At 45.0% G+C, this 19,618-nt stretch overlaps 1 protein-coding gene across 1 annotated transcript in view; it reads right to left on the reverse strand.

The window, feature by feature from the left end:
* Positions 1-19,618, reverse strand: part of tenm1 (teneurin transmembrane protein 1) — a 163,935-nt gene that overhangs the window by 36,043 nt on the left and 108,274 nt on the right. The window contains exons 19-22 of the mRNA XM_035649915.2: positions 15,934-16,077; positions 14,338-14,590; positions 13,530-13,550; positions 9,258-9,490 (exon numbers count right to left, since the gene is read on the reverse strand). Coding sequence (XP_035505808.2) covers positions 9,258-9,490; positions 13,530-13,550; positions 14,338-14,590; positions 15,934-16,077 — 651 coding nt within the window. The remainder of the gene's footprint in view (positions 1-9,257; positions 9,491-13,529; positions 13,551-14,337; positions 14,591-15,933; positions 16,078-19,618) is intronic.

Consider the following 19,618-nt stretch of genomic DNA (forward strand, 5'->3'; position numbering starts at 1 on the left):
GTGTGAGCGTGTGCATACTGTACGTGTGCGCAGTCTTCGACAGCCTGCGCCTTGTGTTCCAATTTCACATTGACTGGGCTTTTGTCTTTGCCCCTGGACATTCCTGCATTAATGATACACACATGAATTAATCACGCGGCAAAGGCAAACAGCAGCATGCTAGTTGATAATGCAAAGCAGGGAGAAGCCATTGGGTCATGCTTTTTCCACCGCCGCTTGTTTTGTCACTGCAGCATCTATGACAATTAGAGGCACGGCAGCGGTTTGTGCAGGAGACGAGCACCACCGGGCAGCCACAATACGAGGTTCGGCCCGAGACTCGTTTCCTCCAGAACTAATGCTAATAATATCGCTGCCGGAGGCCAATCCGGAGGGCCGAGCAAAAGCGCATCAAGCAATGCGCACAGGTAATTCGGGGACTTGTCCAGCCAGTGAGCAGTTTTTACAAGATTGGACTAGGAATTGCAGAGATACAGCCAATGTCCTGTTGGTGTATTTACTGCAGACTTTTTGACCCGCAAAAAAACCTGAGCGCTCCTGACAGCTGCAGGTCTCTCAAAACGGTTCACTCACTACTACGAAACACTGTTAAGCTCATTCCATTGCATTGACATTGTGAATTATATATTTCTCCTCACCTAAGAATACATGTTTTCATTGAATATTCAGAATTGACCATGGGTCTTGAACATGTGCAGGGCTGTCTGAATAACGATGTTTGAGTGATGTGTTTTTTTTAAAGATGGAATTGAGATATCGTCATAAAAAAAAACAGTTTCTGTATTTTCTAATCATAGGCCAGAATTTGCTGTTGCGTTCAACTAATGTCAATTTGGAGGCTCAACGGCGTGGAGCTTGAATACTGTTGAATAAAGCAACACGTTCAAATGCTCAGAAGACAAAATACGCTGTCTCCACATGTGCATGAGCTAATTGTTCACACAAGGGAGTGCGTGACATTCAAAGCAGCACATAATCCTTTAGGATGCTGCTGACAACACTGCAAGGTAAACATTGTGAGTTTTCTAACCTGCTCACAATGTGCAGTCTGGAGACGGTTCCTCTCTCCAGTCATTTCTATCGGCAAAATTCTTTTGCATTTGCACTGCATTTTATGAACTTTAAAGATCCCATATTTTACACGTTACTAGTGTTTTATTCAGAATTTTGACATGGATAATATATTTTTGTTTTTTTAAGTATCAAAACCCAGGCTTCTCTCTGTCTGGCTCTCTTTTGATTTAGTTTTGAAATGACTCAGCCTACCACGCTAGATTACCAAAAACTCATTGGTAAAGGCAAATGGCGATGGCCAGTCAGGGTTGAAATGAGCCGGACAGATGGTCAAATTTTGACTTAAATGCTCTGGCTGGATTTGAGGAGGAATCTTTACGCCAGAGCCTTGAGCCTGATTCGAGTGCACACCCCTAAATTATCTGATGGTGTTGATGTTCACGATGTTGTGGTGTCCGGGTCCAATACACGACTGGCGGAGCCCCCCTGCCTCCTGCTCCCTCCCCTCGGCTGGTAGACCTCTGGGCAGACGGCTACGGTGCAAGTGTGTCCGGGCCAGACAAGAGTGTGTGTGTGTGGCCTCAGTATCCAAAATGATCAGGGACATCAGGGAGGAGGGTGATGAGACAAATGTAACTCATGTGATCCAACCAGGAATAGGGCGAAAAATATTAAAAGCTGAAAAGATCATTGGAGAGTCAGAACAATACAAAAGGCCTATTGGTCGTCGCGTGTGCAGGTCCTACACGACTTGTGTTGCTGCTGAGAGAAATGTTATCCAAAGTTTAGACTTGCGTTCAGGCCGAAGACAAAAAATAGCAATTTGAAGACACGGTGCCTTTAGAAAAATACAAAGAAATCCCTATTTTCGGACATTTTGTCGATCAAACCAGTAACAGATTAATCATATGACAAAACATATGAGGATAGAAGCGTCTAGACTCGCTGGACTGATGTAGACATTCATACTTATGTCAACAAACGCAATGGCTATTATCGAGTTCATATATGTGTCCTACGATAAGTCGATAGCGTGATTATAGTCACAGGCCTAGATGCTGTATAACGTGAGGCCTGGCTATCCTGGCCTGAGTGTGGCGGCTGCGCAGCGATGGGCCGTGTGACGCATATTCACCCCTCTGGCTGTGTCTCCTCTTTTTAAACTCCCCGGCTGTTCATCATGCTAATAACCGCGACCAATTTTGAAAACCCCACTGCTTCATTCGTCACCCTGGCCCCCGCTATCTCCACTCTGATGGCGTGTCGCAGCTCCGGGGGCTGAGCGAGATGGGAACAAATGTGTTGTGTCTGTCAGTGTGGGGAAGAGAGCGAGATGGAGAAAGGGACAGAAGAGGAGAGGAAAGAAGAGGAGAGAGAAAGAGGCCAATGGGGCAAGAGGGAGAAATGTGGTGGCAGCGTGTCAGCTTCTGATAAGGGCATTAGTCTGCCCCCTGTGGGTCAGATTGAGAGACTGACACTGAAGGCACTCACACGCACACACACACACACACACACACACACACACACACACACACACACACACACACACACACACACACACACACACACACACACACACACACACACACACACCCACACACACACACACACACACACACACACACACACACACACCTCTCTCTGTGGATGTCAGCTTTGCTGTCTGGGACTAGTCAACAAAAAAAAAAAACAGATAAGACCTGCGCATGGCAAACAACAACCACTAAAACTCTCCTTCGCCCGAGTCGCTCTGAACTCCCTCGACCAAACCGGCGGATGGAACACGGACAGAGACATTTTTTTGCCCATCAACAAAACCATTGTTAATGTTGGTACCGTGAACACGGATGAAGTCCAGAGATGCGAGCCAAAGCTGCCGGGTCCTGTGGGACAGGTGCCTCTCTCATGTCAGACACGGGATCCGTCCTAAATGGAGCAAGGCCGTTTATTTACCACGCTAATTGACTGCAGACGCGCACGCGGCGCCAACTCTCAACAATGCCCCAGATCTTGTATTCACAAGTGAGCGTTTGAAGGACACGAGATAATCCCCGCAAGCTTACGCCAATGCACCGACTATGACAAAAATTGGGCAACGGCAGCGTCCTCGATAGTACGGCAACACTGTTGACGAAATGAAAATTATGGATCACTTCTTTGACAACTGTTTGCCACGTTGTAACAATATTATGCGTCGCAGCGGGCCCCCCCCCCGCTGCAGCTATGTCAACACCAGGGCACAGGGATGATTCATCAGTGGGACATGGGGAGGGAATGGAGGAAGAGATGGAGGGAGTGGAGAAAATGAAGGAAGGCTCTAATTTGGTGCGCGCAGCTCACCAGAGGACACGAGGCAAGATCAATGCGGCAGAATCACAGAGCCCGGGCTTCAAAAAAAAAAAGAAAAAGAAACAGACAGATAATTCTCTGTGAAGTCTACCACTCATTACCATTGGTAAGAGGGTGTGAGGAGGAGGAAGAGGAGTGTGGGCCGTGGCAGATGGATGACAGGGAACCAGGGGACTCCAGGGCAGAAATCTCCAGAGCCTTCATGAGAGCTGGTAAGTCAGAACACAATGGCCACAGAAGAGAGTTTGAAGTGTGGGGAGGTAAAAGCGTATAAATACCTGACTGAGGGAGAAGAGGAGTCATGGGACTGGATATTCTATTACTGTATCAAGGCAGAGATACAACACGCGCTGACGTACAAGGGACACGTGACAGTCTCAAGATCGTCCTCGAATTGCGAGAGGAATCTGCTCCAATCTTGTTTTTTCCTCTATTCTACTTCCCTCTGTGAACTTCGGAAGTTAAGGGACAAAATGAGAAAACCACAGATCTGCCGTCCGACTTGGAGCTACTCTGCGTTCAGAGTCAGTGACTCTTCAAAAGAGCGGAGGCACTTCCACACCACATTTGTTGACTGTGCTCCGTATTGACTGGCCGTCTGCCTCCAACATCAGCCTGCGGGTGAGCAGAGCGTGACTGACGGGAGGGGGGGGGGCCGCGTAGGACCGTGGGTGTAGCCTGAGTGACAGGCCCGTGGCTAAACCTCCTGCGCGACCCCGAGGTCTAAGGGGCGGTCCGGTGTGTGGGTTGTGATTGGTGAGGGCAGTAAACAGATTATTTCTTCTTCTAAGCAGCACATGTTTTTCCTACGAATGCAGCCCCCGCAAACCAAATGTACTCCCAATTTCCAAGGTTGTTTTTTTCCCGACTATGGTAAATGATAACAGCTACATAGTGGTCTGATTCCACAGGTGCTGGGTGGTGGGCGAAAAAGAAGAAAAAAACAAAAAACGGCTAAGCGAAATGTCTGGAAAACAACAAAATGCTAATTCTCCACAATTAAATACTATAATTTGAAAATGAGGACACAAGTTTCCCTGCGTCCATTGGTGAGTTCAATGTCCCTGACCAAAGCACAGGAAGCTACAGCGTTACATGTTTTCATCCAAATGTCGGCGAGGTAGATAGATCAGAAGAGGGGAGCGGAGCCGTCCCACAGACATTGTACGGACACCACGATGACTTTGATGAATGATAGATGATGTTGTTCCCTCCTCCATGACATTGTCCTCAGTTCGTCTCCTTGTCCTCTTCTCTCATTTATACTCACGCCCGCCATCGCATTCATATACACACTGTATATTAGAATACAAAACAAAGGAAATATGAAATGTGAGCATAAAACTACACAGTTATTGTCATAAGAATGTAAGACTGTCCGGAAAGAAAATGAGATTACAGCAACACAAAACAGGAAAAGAATGTGACTGTTTACTTCAAACAGGGGAACAGGAAGCCATGCAAAACATGCAGAATTGAGTCATTAGCCGCTCCTGTGGGACTTCCTGGAGTCGGTTGTTTCCTGTTTTATTTTGAAATTTATTCTCTACACGTCTGTTGTTGATTTTACTTCCTGTTTTCATGCCCCCCCCAACTGTGTTTATGTATCACCCAGTTTTCTGTTACTTAGCCTGTGTATATTTAGTTGACCTTTCCCCCTTTGAGTTACCAGAGACTAATGTTCATTTTGCTGCATGCATGATCCTCAGCGTTCCCAGTGTTCCGCCCATTTCATGTGCTTTTAGACGATTTGCCTGTAAGGTCTTCGCTCTCCGCTCGCTCCTGACCGGAACCGTTCTCCCGTTTCCAGCCGCAGACTGCCTCACCCCCCAAAGCCTCCGTTGACTTACTGATGAATACATATCTCAACTTCCTGGCATCAGTTTCAAGTTTCAAATTGATTTGCCATTTCAACAATTAAAAAATTAAAAAATGTAGCTGAAAAAGGTTTCAAATTAAATCTAAAATTAATTAGGAAGTCCAACCAAATTAATCTCTTACTGGTTACAGTTATTTAGATCACTGTCTAATAACTGTTGCTCCTGCCGTTAAAACACGTGGTGTCAACAACAACTTAGCCGACAATGTTTTATTGATGACAAAAGTCAGACTTTGAAACTATTTTCTGGGAGGGGGTTGCTGACTACTTCATCTATCACAGGTATTAGATTTTTTCCCACTCACACCATTATCGCCTCTTTCCTGATCAGAGCTGACTAAAGACTGAGTTATTAATTAGACACTTTTCTCCAAACATGAAACCTTAATGAAATCCTTGAATAAAAAAGTGCAAAGTCATTACGCAAATCACATGCCCTTGAACGAGACCACTTCTGAATGAAGGCTGGCTGCATAGTCATATACCTGAGAATAAATTGTGCGAAATAGACAAAAAGAGAAACATAGGTTACTGCGGTTTCCTCGGCTGTTGCACATTTACTTTTTACAGGCATATTTAGTTAGTAAAGAGCAAATGTATGCACATGTAGAATCCTTTCTACTTTTACTGGAGGTTTTTTTCCCCTCAAATGGTAATTTTGACCTTCACTTGAATAATTTGTTTGAGTAATTGTCTGCTACTTTTACATGAGTTAAGATTTTTTAAGTACCCTTCCCACCGCTGCATATAAGGCTATGGAGACAGTCTGACGAACTGTAACACAGTTCGGTTATTTTTTTTAAATTGTAAAAAACGATTTGGTGCAGTAAAGGGAAGCCGTCGACAGGGGGGGCTGTCTCACCCCTACTTCCAACATCTACAGTCCCAGCAAAGAGGGCGTGTAGAAGAAAAGGAATAGAAATGTAGTACAACTGCAAAGGAGACGTATTGCTGTAATCCACTCCTGTCAGCTAATAAGAAAGGGTGGAACGATTAACCAATTCAAATTGAGACTCCGGGCTTAACGTCTGATATATGTGCGCATTGATTCAAATAGTCTGAACTGAGCCAAAGCTAGTAGGGAATCGGGGCCGAATCTTCGGGCTTCTGTGTATTAGAAGAGCTTAATATTTTGGTTGCGTTTAGTGCCTACAAGTGCCATTTCCCACCGTAAGCCAGGGGAAGCCGTGCTCACCCTATTAGTCAGGCTAATATTGCCATTTTCATAAATAAGAAAAAAGAAAAAAGATCAAATACATTTCCTTGCCGTGACCATTGCAGTGTTCTTATCTTGTTCTCACGGCCGGCTATTCCCCATTTGCCATTCTTTTTCAGCGAGTATCTTGGAATTATAGAAACAGCCTCCCTCCGGATGGCGAAGTGGGCAATGGTTGGTCAGCTTGTGTAGTGAGCTGCTGCTGCAGAGGTATGCACTCCTCTTGACGGGAATCCTGGTGGCAGCGTTGTGTGGGTATGCACTGTATGTATGTATGTATGTATGTATGTATATATGTACATGTTTTCATAACCCGCAATTACTGTAACATGAACGTGGAATGAGCCCATGGGTCCAATCACCTGTGCGTGCGTGGTATTTTCCACGTGAGCGATGACAAGAAGAAAACAAACCTTGTGATTTATGCTTTGTGGAGGAGTCAGCGCGACCCAGAAGAGACCGTTCCATTCGCAGAGCTCTACGTGCAGTGAGCTCTGTGGACTACAGCGCTGACACAACAGACCGTTCTCTTCCCCGCCGACAGTTTGACAGCGAGCCAGCGTGTACAGCACCAGCGTCCTGACACCGGAATACCTGAATGGGCCGCAGCCATAATTACGGGTTTTCATTAGCCACGCACGCGCTCTTCCTGCTGCGACGTGGCAAAATATCTGCCGGGCGAAAGTTAGAGCTTTGGCAGACAAGGCGGGGAATTTTCATTTTGTAACAATTACTTATTTTTAAGGTGAATCGCACGAGGGAAATTAAGCAATTACCTCAATAAGCCACTTTGACCGACAGTCACATCCGCTGAAATTTGATGAATGAAGTGTGTATGAATTAATGTGGGCTGGTTCAATCAATTTTTATTGAAAATATGCCAATAGAAGGTAAATAAGCAGACACAGGCACAACCACCGTGCATCCATCAAGGCGTCTTTGCTGGTGTGAGCGTTGCAGGCTCCTGCTGCGGGTGTGATGGGGTGTTTTTGTGGCGGAAGGCAGTGGGATCCTTGAACCAATTAAGCACCAGCGGCATGTCTATGTATTTCAGGGCTTACAGTGCAAGTGCATTTGTATGACTTATATGAGAGACGACCATCTTTTTCTGCAAACAGTCTTAACATTTATCAGTCTGCTGGATTTACATCTCCGAAAATATATCTTACATTAACATTTTCACGTTTGAATAATTGAGAAATTCTGCAATATAATGCTGAGAACATATTTAGTCACCTTGGGTCTGTGCCATAATTGAATTTATATGACAAAATAGTAGTTCACTATGCTTGCTACCCAATAATGAATAATTTACACTTATAATTCAAGACAGGCAGCGTGTCCGGAGCGTTATTAATATTTTGGAACAAGACCGAGAATTGAGAATTGAATATGAAAACGGCAGGAGGAGTATGGGGTATGTCCCAGGAGGAGTTTGGAGATACTGATATATACTGTATATCATTTATTTTGTCCAACTGGGATTGATGAATGGTGCAATGTGTCAAGTGTGGGCAGAGCAGCGTCGTATGAACAGAATCATACCAGTTTCGCACAAAGATCACGAGTCTCAGAGTTCCAGGGTCATCAAAGTTTTTCTGGTTCAGGTTGACAATTTCAATGCTGAAACTCAAAATGAATGCACTTGACATGGTGGAATACATGCGTACCTGAATTTTTATCTCTGTGAAATCAGAAAAACATCACATTTTTCAAATTTCCAGTATAATGTGGTGCTTCAATTCCAAAATACTGACCTCCAGACAACTAGCCAAAGCCTAGTCCTCCGGCTCGGTGGACCAAATACTGAATACAGATCTGTGAGTACCCATCATGCATCTCTTTAAATGAGCTTGGTGGGCTGATAAATAAAGCTCACGTTAGGGCTGTCACAACATCAGAGTACACTCCATGATTATCATGGCCGAAGTAATTCACCATTGCGATATATGTAGAAATCTTGAATAATAACAATAATAGCTAATGCTATCAGTCAATTTCATCTTTAAAGGGGCAGTAAGCGATTCGAAAGCAATACGAGTTTTGTAAAAAGCAGCAAATATATCCCCACTTTGTCCATTAGCTGTCGCTTTTGTGTGTGGGCTGGAAAAAAAAAATCTGTGTTTTGCGACTCAGAATCTCAGATTACAGATTTCATGTAAATCGTAAACAGAAACTTGTTGACACTGGACAGGCCAGAATATTGTTTTGGCCTAGTGGTCAGTGCGTCGGGCTCCCATATCGAAGGTCGCGGGTTCGCCGCCCGGTCAGAGCAGTAAAATCAGCACCCCAAAGAGAGAAACAAGCTTTCCGCAGAATCGCTTACTGCCCCCTTAACTATTAATCTGTGTGACTTTGGTTTTAACTAATTATTTGGCTGACGAATTGCACTCAAAAAACTGCAAAACCTGCTAGGTCCGTGCCAACGGACGATATTGGCGATTGAACGTGGTCAGAGCAATCGTATAGTAGATAGACCAGTGTAAAGATGACATTTGCCTCATTCCCCCATTAATGGATCAAGACATTACTATTTGTAGTGGTAGCCGTAGTAAAAACAATACGCTTGATTTAATTTTGCTCGCTATAGATTCTAATTTGTCGCTCCTACATATACCCAACACTTGCGACAACAATGCGCACACACACTTAATCTCACAAACGCACCCGACGAGAGGGTGGGGTGGAGGAAAAGAGAGAGAGAGAGAGAGAGAGAGAGAGACACAGTGACTGCATCACAACTGAAAGAGAGCGAGAGTGTGTAGTAACTGAACTGACTCCTCCAGGTGTTTGTCCTACCTCGGGGGTTATTGAGAGCAGCCTCGGTGGCCTTCCTGCCCTCTCCACAGTGGCTCTGGTCGAAAGGGAGACACTGCTCCCCTGTCCCGGCCACCACCTCCAGGTTGCGGGACGGGTCTTTCGGCTGCCCGAGGTTCCTCACCCGGTACACTCTGCGACTGCTGGTGTCAGACACGTAGAGGACCTCCCCCATCGGGTCCATGGCCAGGTAGTACTTATGAGCCGGGCTGGTGCTATGTGGGAGGGGGGGGGGGGATTGTTAACGGTTAACGGGCACTTATGAGCAGAGCAAGTTTAGATATTTTACTGTGTAAATTTTACCGAGACAGGCTACATAACAGCGTTTTTAGTGTGAGATTTTTTATTCCGTTTTGCCTAATTTCACAAGCACAAACTGATGCTTCTGTATCCCGTTGCATTTGAACTCATATTGACAGAGAGATTGGCCCGTTTTCAGAATTATTAATATGACTCAGTGTTCGCCACTTGACAACAGCATTAGTTGAAGTCAAGGCATTTAGCGGCAATCGGGTCATCCCAGTAAAGCATTAGTGTGAGTAACACCGGGAGTACACTTGTGTCTGTGCTGGAACAACATGATTAATGTCTCCTCATTTAAATAGTACAGATGGCCACAGCCACGGAGCTGAATAACAGTTCTAAGTGATAATTGCGTTCCTTGCATTCTTCAGCAAGTTTGTTAGGAAAATAAAAAAATTCAACAAGCTTATGAATCTAAAGAATTGAACGGGTGACTAATATGTTCCTACGTGTGGTGAAGCCTCTACAGACCTTCAAAATATTACATTCACACTACATGAAAAAAGAACAACACATTTCGACACCAGTTGTAAATATACTGTAAATAGATTATAGATTGTACATTGTCGTGTATTTCCATTTGAAATGAAGTTGATGTAAACTGCACTGAGCAGATTGAGGCAGGGCAGGACGTCGAAAAGAGGAACCAGCAACCAGTACATTTTCAAAATAAAACACAACCGTGCCGACTCAATGAACACCGGGCCACAAGTCACGCTCTCAGAGGAATTTCACTATGAAAAAAAAAAGAAGAGAGGACCAAATCAGCGACAAAATCAGATAAAGCAAAATGCTCCGCTTCTGAAATGCTCCCGGCGGGATTAGAAGACGGTTTCCAAAAGGAACAAATCCACGCTGCAGATTTGACGTCAGAATCCAGGCTTTAGTCGACGCACCGTGAACACTGACTTCATTTGGCCCTATGTTGCCTGTGAGCTGTGTGTGTGTGTGTGTGTGTACCGTTGTGCTGTAGGTAGAGAGCCAACGGCGTGCGCGTGTAGCTGCTCAGTGACGACTTGACTCGCCTCTGTTCATGCGGCCTGCGGCTCATAAATTACAGAAAAAACCTAGAACTTTTACACAGCGATTGCAAAAATATGTGAATTAAATTTTACACTTCACATTTAACGAACCGAAATCCATTGTCAGCAGGGTCTGGTCAAAGACACAATGTAAAATGCTTTTTTTTTTTTTTTTGCTTGTATTTTTCCACTTCCACAACATCAAGAAATCATATTCCTACCGCGTGGATAACAACAACATGTACACTGTTCTATAGAGCTAAAACCCTTTGTCTGTGTCTTAACATTTGCTCAAAGGTCCCCGATAGCTTCCAATAATTGTCTGTTATAGCTTTGGAAAGCAATTAGACACTGTCAGATAACTCTTGCTATCTGAAGAGAAAGCTTTCTTCTAATAGCCACCTGAAACTTCTCGCAATCCAGAAAGAAAACACACACACACACACACACACACACACACACACACACACACACACACACACAATCACACACACACACACTGCAACCGAGGCGAGGGCGCTGTCAGTCATCTAGTCCATTAAGTGCATAACTGTTTACAGACCTCTGCACTGAACTGCACATACATAATTGAAGCTTGGTCCTGGGAGAGTTATCCGGCGAGTTCCAAAGTGTGCCGCTCATGCTCTGTGTGGTATTATATCATATTGGTTAAGCCTCTTGAAGCAACCGCAAGCATCGCAAGGTGGATGTAACTGATTGCGAATCACTTCACCCGTCTTTTTCTCATTTGGACGCTCACTGCTCCCGATGCATCCATACACGTTTAAATGAAATGAACAACAATAACAGTCACAGTGGAAACAAACTCACTCTAGCCTCCCCTTGCTCCCTCCACACGTAACAAGACAATGATCGTAAAGGAGAGACACGGTGAACTGGCTGATCTCTGAATTGACCGTCTGAGCTCTCAGGTATTATTGCAGAGGACTTCCTCCCCTATTTGCCGTATTCTTTGCTCAAACTCTTGAAGGGAAAGAATAGACGAGGGTTTTACGGTGAGTACATCCCATATTGTCTCCCCTCGGAGAGCACCTTGTTTTGAAAGCCCTGTTGGGCTGATAGGCACTTTGATGGGAAGAATGTGCAGAGAAAAGCTTTGAAAGCTGAATATGGATTAATAATTAATGCTTTTGACTTGGGAGAACAATAGTATGGAATAAAAGAGAAACACTAATGCGCGGCTCACAGTAAAAGGGTACTGCGCGGAGAAAAAGGAGAAGAAGAAGCAGGAACTCGAGGAGAAACCTCCAGGGTGATGTGAGGGTATCCACGGTGCCTTGACGAGAATCCAGTTGTTTCTCGGCGATCACCGGTGGTTTCCCCCACCGATGTGTGGGACCAACTGCAGTCCCTTCCCTCGGAGCGGCAGAAGCAGGATGTTTCAACCATTTTTTCCCAGTAGACCTACTTTGAGGAGCTATTTGGACCATTTAGCCAATATCTTAGAGCTATGTACACACAAATACATTTTTATTTCAAACCAGTGCTTTACTGTATCAGAAATACCCTCCCTCCCCCTATGACCACCCCCTCGCGCGGGTCGGTCCCGTGCCGGTGGAAATAGGGAGCGAATTGTCGTCTACTCTGCATTCACAGCTGGTGGTTGAGGCTCGTGCCGTTTCATGTCCGCAAGGGGAACGAGGTTATGTGACAGGAGCGAGACGAATCAGGAAGAGATACGCCGTGACTGACGAGACCCAATCAGGAGGCAAGCAAGGATGTCTGTTCCTCCAGCACAAAATGCTTTGCCGGAATCTTTCAAACTAAAAAGGGGGCCGTCGGTGTTTTCAATACGTGTTCGTCTTACAGGCTCGAAAACGTCAGAGTCGGGATCCAGGCGTAAACTTGACAGATTTCAAAATAAAATGTATTAATTTGGATGTAGCTTCACCATTTCCACTGACTTATTCATGACATTTAGATAACTATTTCAGCAGTTAACCATTTCAGATAGTTGAAAAAGTAAAATCTGTAATAATTACCCTTTTAATTTGAACCAATGAATGAAATACTTTTTTCATTACTTTTAGCAGACGATGTACCCAGGTCGTGCTTTATCAAATATTTATTAATTTCTTTTATCTATCTAATTATTTGACCTCCTCCACAATCTTTCTTATTAACCCCTGGCAATGGCAGAAGAACCTCCTGGGGAAAAAGTACCAATGACAAGAAATCACTGGCTTGAGTAGGGATTTACCATGTTTGTGCTTCACAGTCACATTAACATTTGTCACACTTGCAGACATAAAGTGTGTACACAGCCACCTATACGGTGCAGACATCGACGTGTCGGCAGCCGGCTGATCCTTTTTTGCACGGATGAAAATGTCGGCGTGCCACAGATATGGCATCTTGAGAAATCTCTTTTCAAATCAGATAAACGCCATATCTCGACGCACGCACACACACAATCGGCTCGATATAACCCCTGATAGTGGCACACAGGCAGACAGGAGCGCAAGCACCTACACCTAACATCTGTCTAATCTTCTGTCGAAACACGGTGTGTAGAGCTCCCACCGACATCAATGTTGATGCCGCACCAGGCCTCGGGCTTTTAGACCAGCTCAGGAAGTGTATGAACTGCTGCATGCGCCAAACAGACTTCTGATAATCCTTCTATAAACAGGAAAGCCTCGACATTCTGGCCTATTTCCAAATGGCAAATTTAATATTGCATAGTGAAATTGAAATGAGGATTTGATGGATCTGACTGCAACCTGAGTGTATTGAGAGTTGTGGGTGTGTGAGCGTCCGTCGGAAGAGAGGAAGTCAGGTCAATGCAATTTGCAGCAAAACAAAACTGCCCGTGAACGATTATGCAACATGTCCCGTCTTTTCTCTCCGCGCGCTCTTTGTTCCCCGTCACGGTATATATAAGGAGGTGTTAATCACCACTTCTCACCTGTGTCTGGTGTCCCGGTTCCTGATGATCAGCCACGAAGGAGCGTTTTAAAAGGAGAAAAGCAGAAGGGAAAAAACAATCAGTTGTAATGCTAATGAGAGTCACTTATTAGTTAATTTCATAGTCTGCAATAACTAAATTTTCTCCTCATAAAGTGAGATTAGGGTTGAGCTAGACGACTGCTTTGTTTCACATTAAATATCAACCTAAACAGGAAGCGACTAAGCACCCCCCCCCCCCCCCCCCCAGAGGACGAAGAAGTATCAAATACAGACACTACGAAACCTCCGTCTGAACCGGGAATATCAGTCGGAGATACGATAATAATGGAGAATGGGAGTAAAGTTACATAAGAAGAAACATATTACAGGACAAATGACTGTGCAATCCCATTGAGATTCCGCACTCGGAAAAAAAAGTACAGAAATAGAGAACGCAGCGCCTGCAGCGCAGTAGGAGATATCATCGTCTTAATCCACGAGAAAAAAAATATATCTTTGTTCCGCGGCAAAGACTCTCAGCTGCTCTCCCATCCTAAAGATTAGACGTGATGTTTGAACCTCACACACTCGGCTTTCCGCGTGAAGACGAACTTCACAGTGTGTTCTGTTGAGATCTTAAAAGATCACAACCGTCGATGCCAACCGGCGCTGATGCCACGCGAGCCCGTTTCGGCTGCAGCAATTTTGTTTCAGCTGTGCTCAAGTCAACCCAATACCCACAATCCCTACGCTTCCCGCTGTGGGAGATCCCCACCGAGATCACATGCTGTGTCTGATCACACATGCGGCAAGATCGTGACGCTTACTTGAGTTCGAGTATGGTGCGGGTGTATCCGTCAGGATGGACCCTGCGGATGAAGTTGAAGTCCCCCACATAGAGCGAGCCATCGGGGCCGGTGGCCAGCGCCACGGGGGCGAACAGCATCATGTCCCGGGCTGCACCGCTGCAGCCCGGACCACAGGGGACGCTCCGGTAGAAACCGTTGCCCATCACGCTGCTGATGACGGGAGGCTGCTGGGAGAGGAAGACGTTTTCCCCGTTTCCCTTGTGAAGGATTCCTTGGGAGAGAGGAGGACGCGATAAACATACCTGGAAGGCCGTTATCACCGTGAGTGATGGGATCCCACGTGAACACACAATTAGTTTTTTCCGCCAAAGTTAGAAGAGTTTACATTAATTCACGCGACGGATTTCTGTCTGTATTTCTTTTGTTTTTCGTCTGGGAGTTTGCGTGGGAAGGTGATGTCACTCACTTCTCCGCACCAGTCAGTATTTGGCAATATTCGGATCTAAATGTGATTGCAGCCGTTGGGGATGTTCGGCTACTGTCAAACAAATTTTTGACTGTCAAGTCTTACCAAAGAATACCTCAATGCGTAATCTTCAGCCAATTCTGCTTATATTGTTGCATATTTAATAAGGAATAGCCAAAGGCAGACTATGCAGGATTTGTCAGTAGCTGGTTGTGAACACATTATTCAGTGTTGGCTCCTCCTCCCAGGCTCACAGAGAGAGAGAGAGGGGGGGGGGGGTTTAGTGAGAACAAAGCACGATGAAAAAAAACCCACACAAGACTAAAATGTTATTTATTGATTGATTCACGGTGGTTAAGTTCTGAAGCACCCACACCTCCGCAAAACCCTTGCAGGAAGGTGCTGCACTGCCAGATTTTGTGTGATTGCAGCTGAAGTGCAACGCTTTTTCAAGTCCACTGCGTGTGTGTGTGTGTGTGTGTGTGTGTGTGTGGCTCAGCCCCATACAGACACACAGACCTGCAGCTCTTTATACATCCATGACGCAGGCAGAGGGGCAGATCAGAGAGTCTCTATTTTTTTTATTGGGGGGGGGGGGGGGTCCACCCGCACACCCTGCTCACTGTAATTGGCTGGGGGCTACATGTGCAGTCACAAACACAGCAAAATATGAGGAAAGATAAGACAACACAGGCAGAGGGCAGTGTCTCTGCAGATGAATGCACTGCCACACACCTCTAGTGAGTAAATATATATTCATTTTTTTGAAAATAAGAAATATGTTATGAGACCTACTTGAAATGTAAAACTTTTTTTTCAGTTGCTTTAATGCAATTGGTTTATGAATGAGTTGGTTTGTTAATAGTATGGTGTAGTCACCTGGACTCCTTTACATAAAAGACCACGACAAAAAGTCTTGACTATAATTTCTGAAATATGATGTACTACTTCTCATCATGTCATATGAAAGGTACCAAAACGTATTTATAATTGGAGAATCCTGATCCTTATTTATTAGGGATATACCGGATGGGTTTGAAAAAAAAAGCAATATCTAGGTGTCGCATCAAAAAAAACAAAAAAATAAAATAAACCCCACGAAGAAATGTAATTCCTGAAACTAAGGGACCGCTGCCGTTTGTACTCACCACTGTGTATGTTGATGGTGTGGTGTTTGTCCAGTGACCAGCCTCCCAGGTTGGAGGGGACCAGTTCAAACCCCTGCATCAGCGCTGTCCTCCTCTCCCACTGCACGAAACCAGGACATGACTCGTACTCGTAGCCGACCGACACTGAAACACAAACACACAAGCACATGAGCGGGCGTGAAGTCATGCAGAGTGGTAGCAATGCGCTGTAGTCTAATCATTGTCGTATGTGCACTGGTAGTGTACAGGACTTTACAGCAAGATTTTACACACACACACACACACACACACACACAGCACCGCTCTCCAAACTATATTGTACTGAGTGTTGAAACAGATGAAAGGGCTGCGGCGAGATCTCATCAGCGCGTGTGTGTGAGAGAGATCAGTGAGAAGTGGAGGCGTAATCAGGAGCCCGTCTTCATGAAGGAGCCCTAGAATTAGTTGCTTGGCCTCTTAAGTTGTAATGATACGCTGTGCAGAACCCCACTACAGCTAACAACTATCAACAGCTGGGGTTTTTGACTTGGCACTTCAGACCTGGAAAGCGTTGAAAGGCAGCAGCAGCCTTTTTTTTTTCCCCCCAGAGGTGGTCAGAAACTCGACAGCATTTTCAATTCGTGCTGCCGCCTATTCCTACTCCTCTTCATCAGTCGCACGTGATGAGGCTCTGTGGGCGTTTTTTTTTTACACACGCACTTTGGAAACTGTTCGCCAAAACCGCGTCTGGACATTCTCTCTTCGCCTGGGGAGAGCGTGCAGGAGGCAGGACGTGACGATAATTCCACTGCGGGAAGCAATATTTTTGTTTTACGGACATTGAGACGCCCACATTTTTTTTTTTGCCAACCAGGGTAGCGTACAGATAGCAGCCTATATACACATCCGGCATACGGCGACCAACCCTCTCCTTCTGGTGACCAAATATCTTGCCGTTCAGCAGCTAAACGTTCACAAGCACGACACTAAGGTTGTGTGCCGCAGGGTTTATCAGAGCTTTTTTGACTGAAGGAAACTTTGCCTGCTGTGTTTGGCAATAAATGTGATGAAAAATGTAAGGGGAGGAAGAACTGCAGAGTTGGGAGATTTCTCTCTGTGAGCTCATCACTACGCGTGAGCCCTCAGTTTGAATGAAATGCAGCTTGTCTTTAAGCATATACTCATATCATATGCATATTTTTTAGATTGCTTGGAGTGCCTGGTGGGCGCTGCTTTCATTAAAAATAACTTTTCAATTAAGTTAGAAGTCATTACATCTCTTCTTAAGCATCCAAAGATGATTTTTAATTTATTTTGCCCATTTGTGTTTTCACGTTAAATATATGAAACACAATAACAGTTTACCGTGCCGTGTAATCAAAGCGGTAGGAGTTCAATACAGTTAATTTAGTCACATTTTACAACGTTGCTTAAATGAAGATATTGCTATACTGTACAGGAAGAAGAGCTTGACAAGTCTGACAAAAAAAGTCGCGGAGGAAAACTTGTAACTGTCAGTCACTGTTGACACTGATCTCTCTTAACTCGCTCCGTTGTAAACCGGCGTGCCTCTGAATTGATGGGCACTCAAGGGGAACTGGGGAGCAAAGTCAGCATGGAGAACGGTAGAGACGGTGGAATACGCAAGTAGTGGCGCTCACATTATGCACAAACTCAGGAGATTCCCTTTAACACGGAGAGAAACTCTCAGCAGGCACACAGGGCCAACTTAAATCTCCTACTCAATGGGTACAATCGATAAAGTGATGGGGGGGGGGGGGTAATGGGTAATTTGGGACACTGGGGATTCTGAGAGAGAAAAAAGAAAGGTTACAGTGTTGGACAAAAGTTCTTTGCCCAGTTACTCTCTCTTAAGTTCATTAAAAAGGCTCATTTGTTTCTATTCTATGTGTCTGAAGCTCTGATAGGCTTGTGATCTCGTGTTTTTGGACAGAAAACAGCCACTGAGAGCCACTGAGTTTAAATCTATATTGCGGTTATGCGCGGAAAAACAGGTTTCATACCAAAATAAGGCCACGGTAAAAGCACAGGTCATTAAATGTAACGCACTTACATTGTGTAATTTGTGACCCTTGAAGGGGCAGTAAGCGATTTTTGAGGACGGTCATCTCTCTTTTTTTGTTGTTGACGGTTTTTACTGCCACTGGCCCGGACGCGAACCCGCAGCCTTGGGTGTGCGAGGCGGACACACTAACCACTCGGCAAAAACCCCCAGAGTCATAGCATCATTCGCTAATACATCTCTTAAGGAGTGATGTTTACAAACTGCACACAGTTTTGTGAGATGAAATATTCGCAGATTTCTACAAAACGTGTATTGGTTTAACATCGCGTACTGCCCCTTTAAATTCACATCGCACACCCTCTTGAAAAAACCTGTTTCCCCCCGACCTGGAAACCAATCCATCCTTATGAAAATGCATCAAAGGTTGCCATAAATAAATTGCCGGCAATAGGGACATTGTCCTTTTTTTTCTTTCTTAAAAAAAAAAAAAAAATCTACAATAAAACTGACTTTATTTGAGGAACAAGGCTTTTCCAGGACAACACGGAGCAAAGCAATCTCAAAGGTAAAGTGTCAGTGTTTTGAGAACTGCTCCACAACCGAATTTTACTGTAGCTATATTACAAGAAATGACACACACATCGGCACACATACACACACTCTCTCACAAACAATAGGCTTGCACACTGTAGAACATAAACGGCCACTCAATATCTCATAGGTGAAAGCTTTCATTCCCCCCTGCTGACGCCTCGGGCAATGTGTTCACCCCAGCAAACAGAGCATGATCTCCCTTTCTACGACTATGTGCGAGCACATGGAGTCTGTGTGTGTGTGTGTGTGTGTGTGTGTGTGTGTGTCTCTGGGCACGTCTGTGTCATTGTGCCAACAAAGCACAGAGTATGAAAGCTAAGGATTTGGGGAGAAATGGAGAAAAGAGAAAAAGGAAGGGCAGAGGAAGGGCGAGGGGAGATCAGAGAGAACAGAGGGAAATAAGGGAGGAGAAGAAAAGAGAGGAAACATTGTGAGGGGTAGGGTACATGAGACGAGGGAACAGGGAAGGCCAGGCAAGAGGTGGCTCAGAAAAGTAGGGTAAATAAGAAACCAGGATCGTTTGAGTTGAGAAAATGTGAGAGAGCCACCGGAGCAGATGAAATGCAGCTCGGGTAGATAAGGAGTGGAGGGGATGGATCAGGTGGAGGCCCGGGGAAGGAGAGATGCAATCTGTGTAAGAGACCATACACACTCAAGTGGACAAAGCTTCTGGTAGGCCTGCCATATCCCAGTGCTTATTGGAGAGCTCTCTCTCGCAGCGCCCGTCTTTGTCTACAGCCTTCCACAAAGGGAAGTGGGCAACACAAAGATAGTGGAAACACATCGTCTCTCAAATTGCCAATTGGAAAGTTCAAAGGTTCAAGCCTTTATGGCATCTTTAAAATGACTGTTTTAGCCATAATGAACCAGAAATTCAATTACACATCCGGCCCATCTTCTTTGCACATATGGAAGACGACACTGGAGGATAGAAAACAGCACACACACACCCGAAGAACTACAACCGTTGAAAGCTTCCATGCACAGATTTGTATTTAGCATATGCACAGACTTGTCCCCGTAGAGTCGGTCCTGTCAAACTTGTCTAGACGTTCTACAGTATCTCCCTGCCGCTGCAGATTGTAT

This window comes from Scophthalmus maximus, chromosome 9, assembly GCF_022379125.1.
Source record: "Scophthalmus maximus strain ysfricsl-2021 chromosome 9, ASM2237912v1, whole genome shotgun sequence".
NCBI lineage: Eukaryota > Metazoa > Chordata > Actinopteri > Pleuronectiformes > Scophthalmidae > Scophthalmus > Scophthalmus maximus.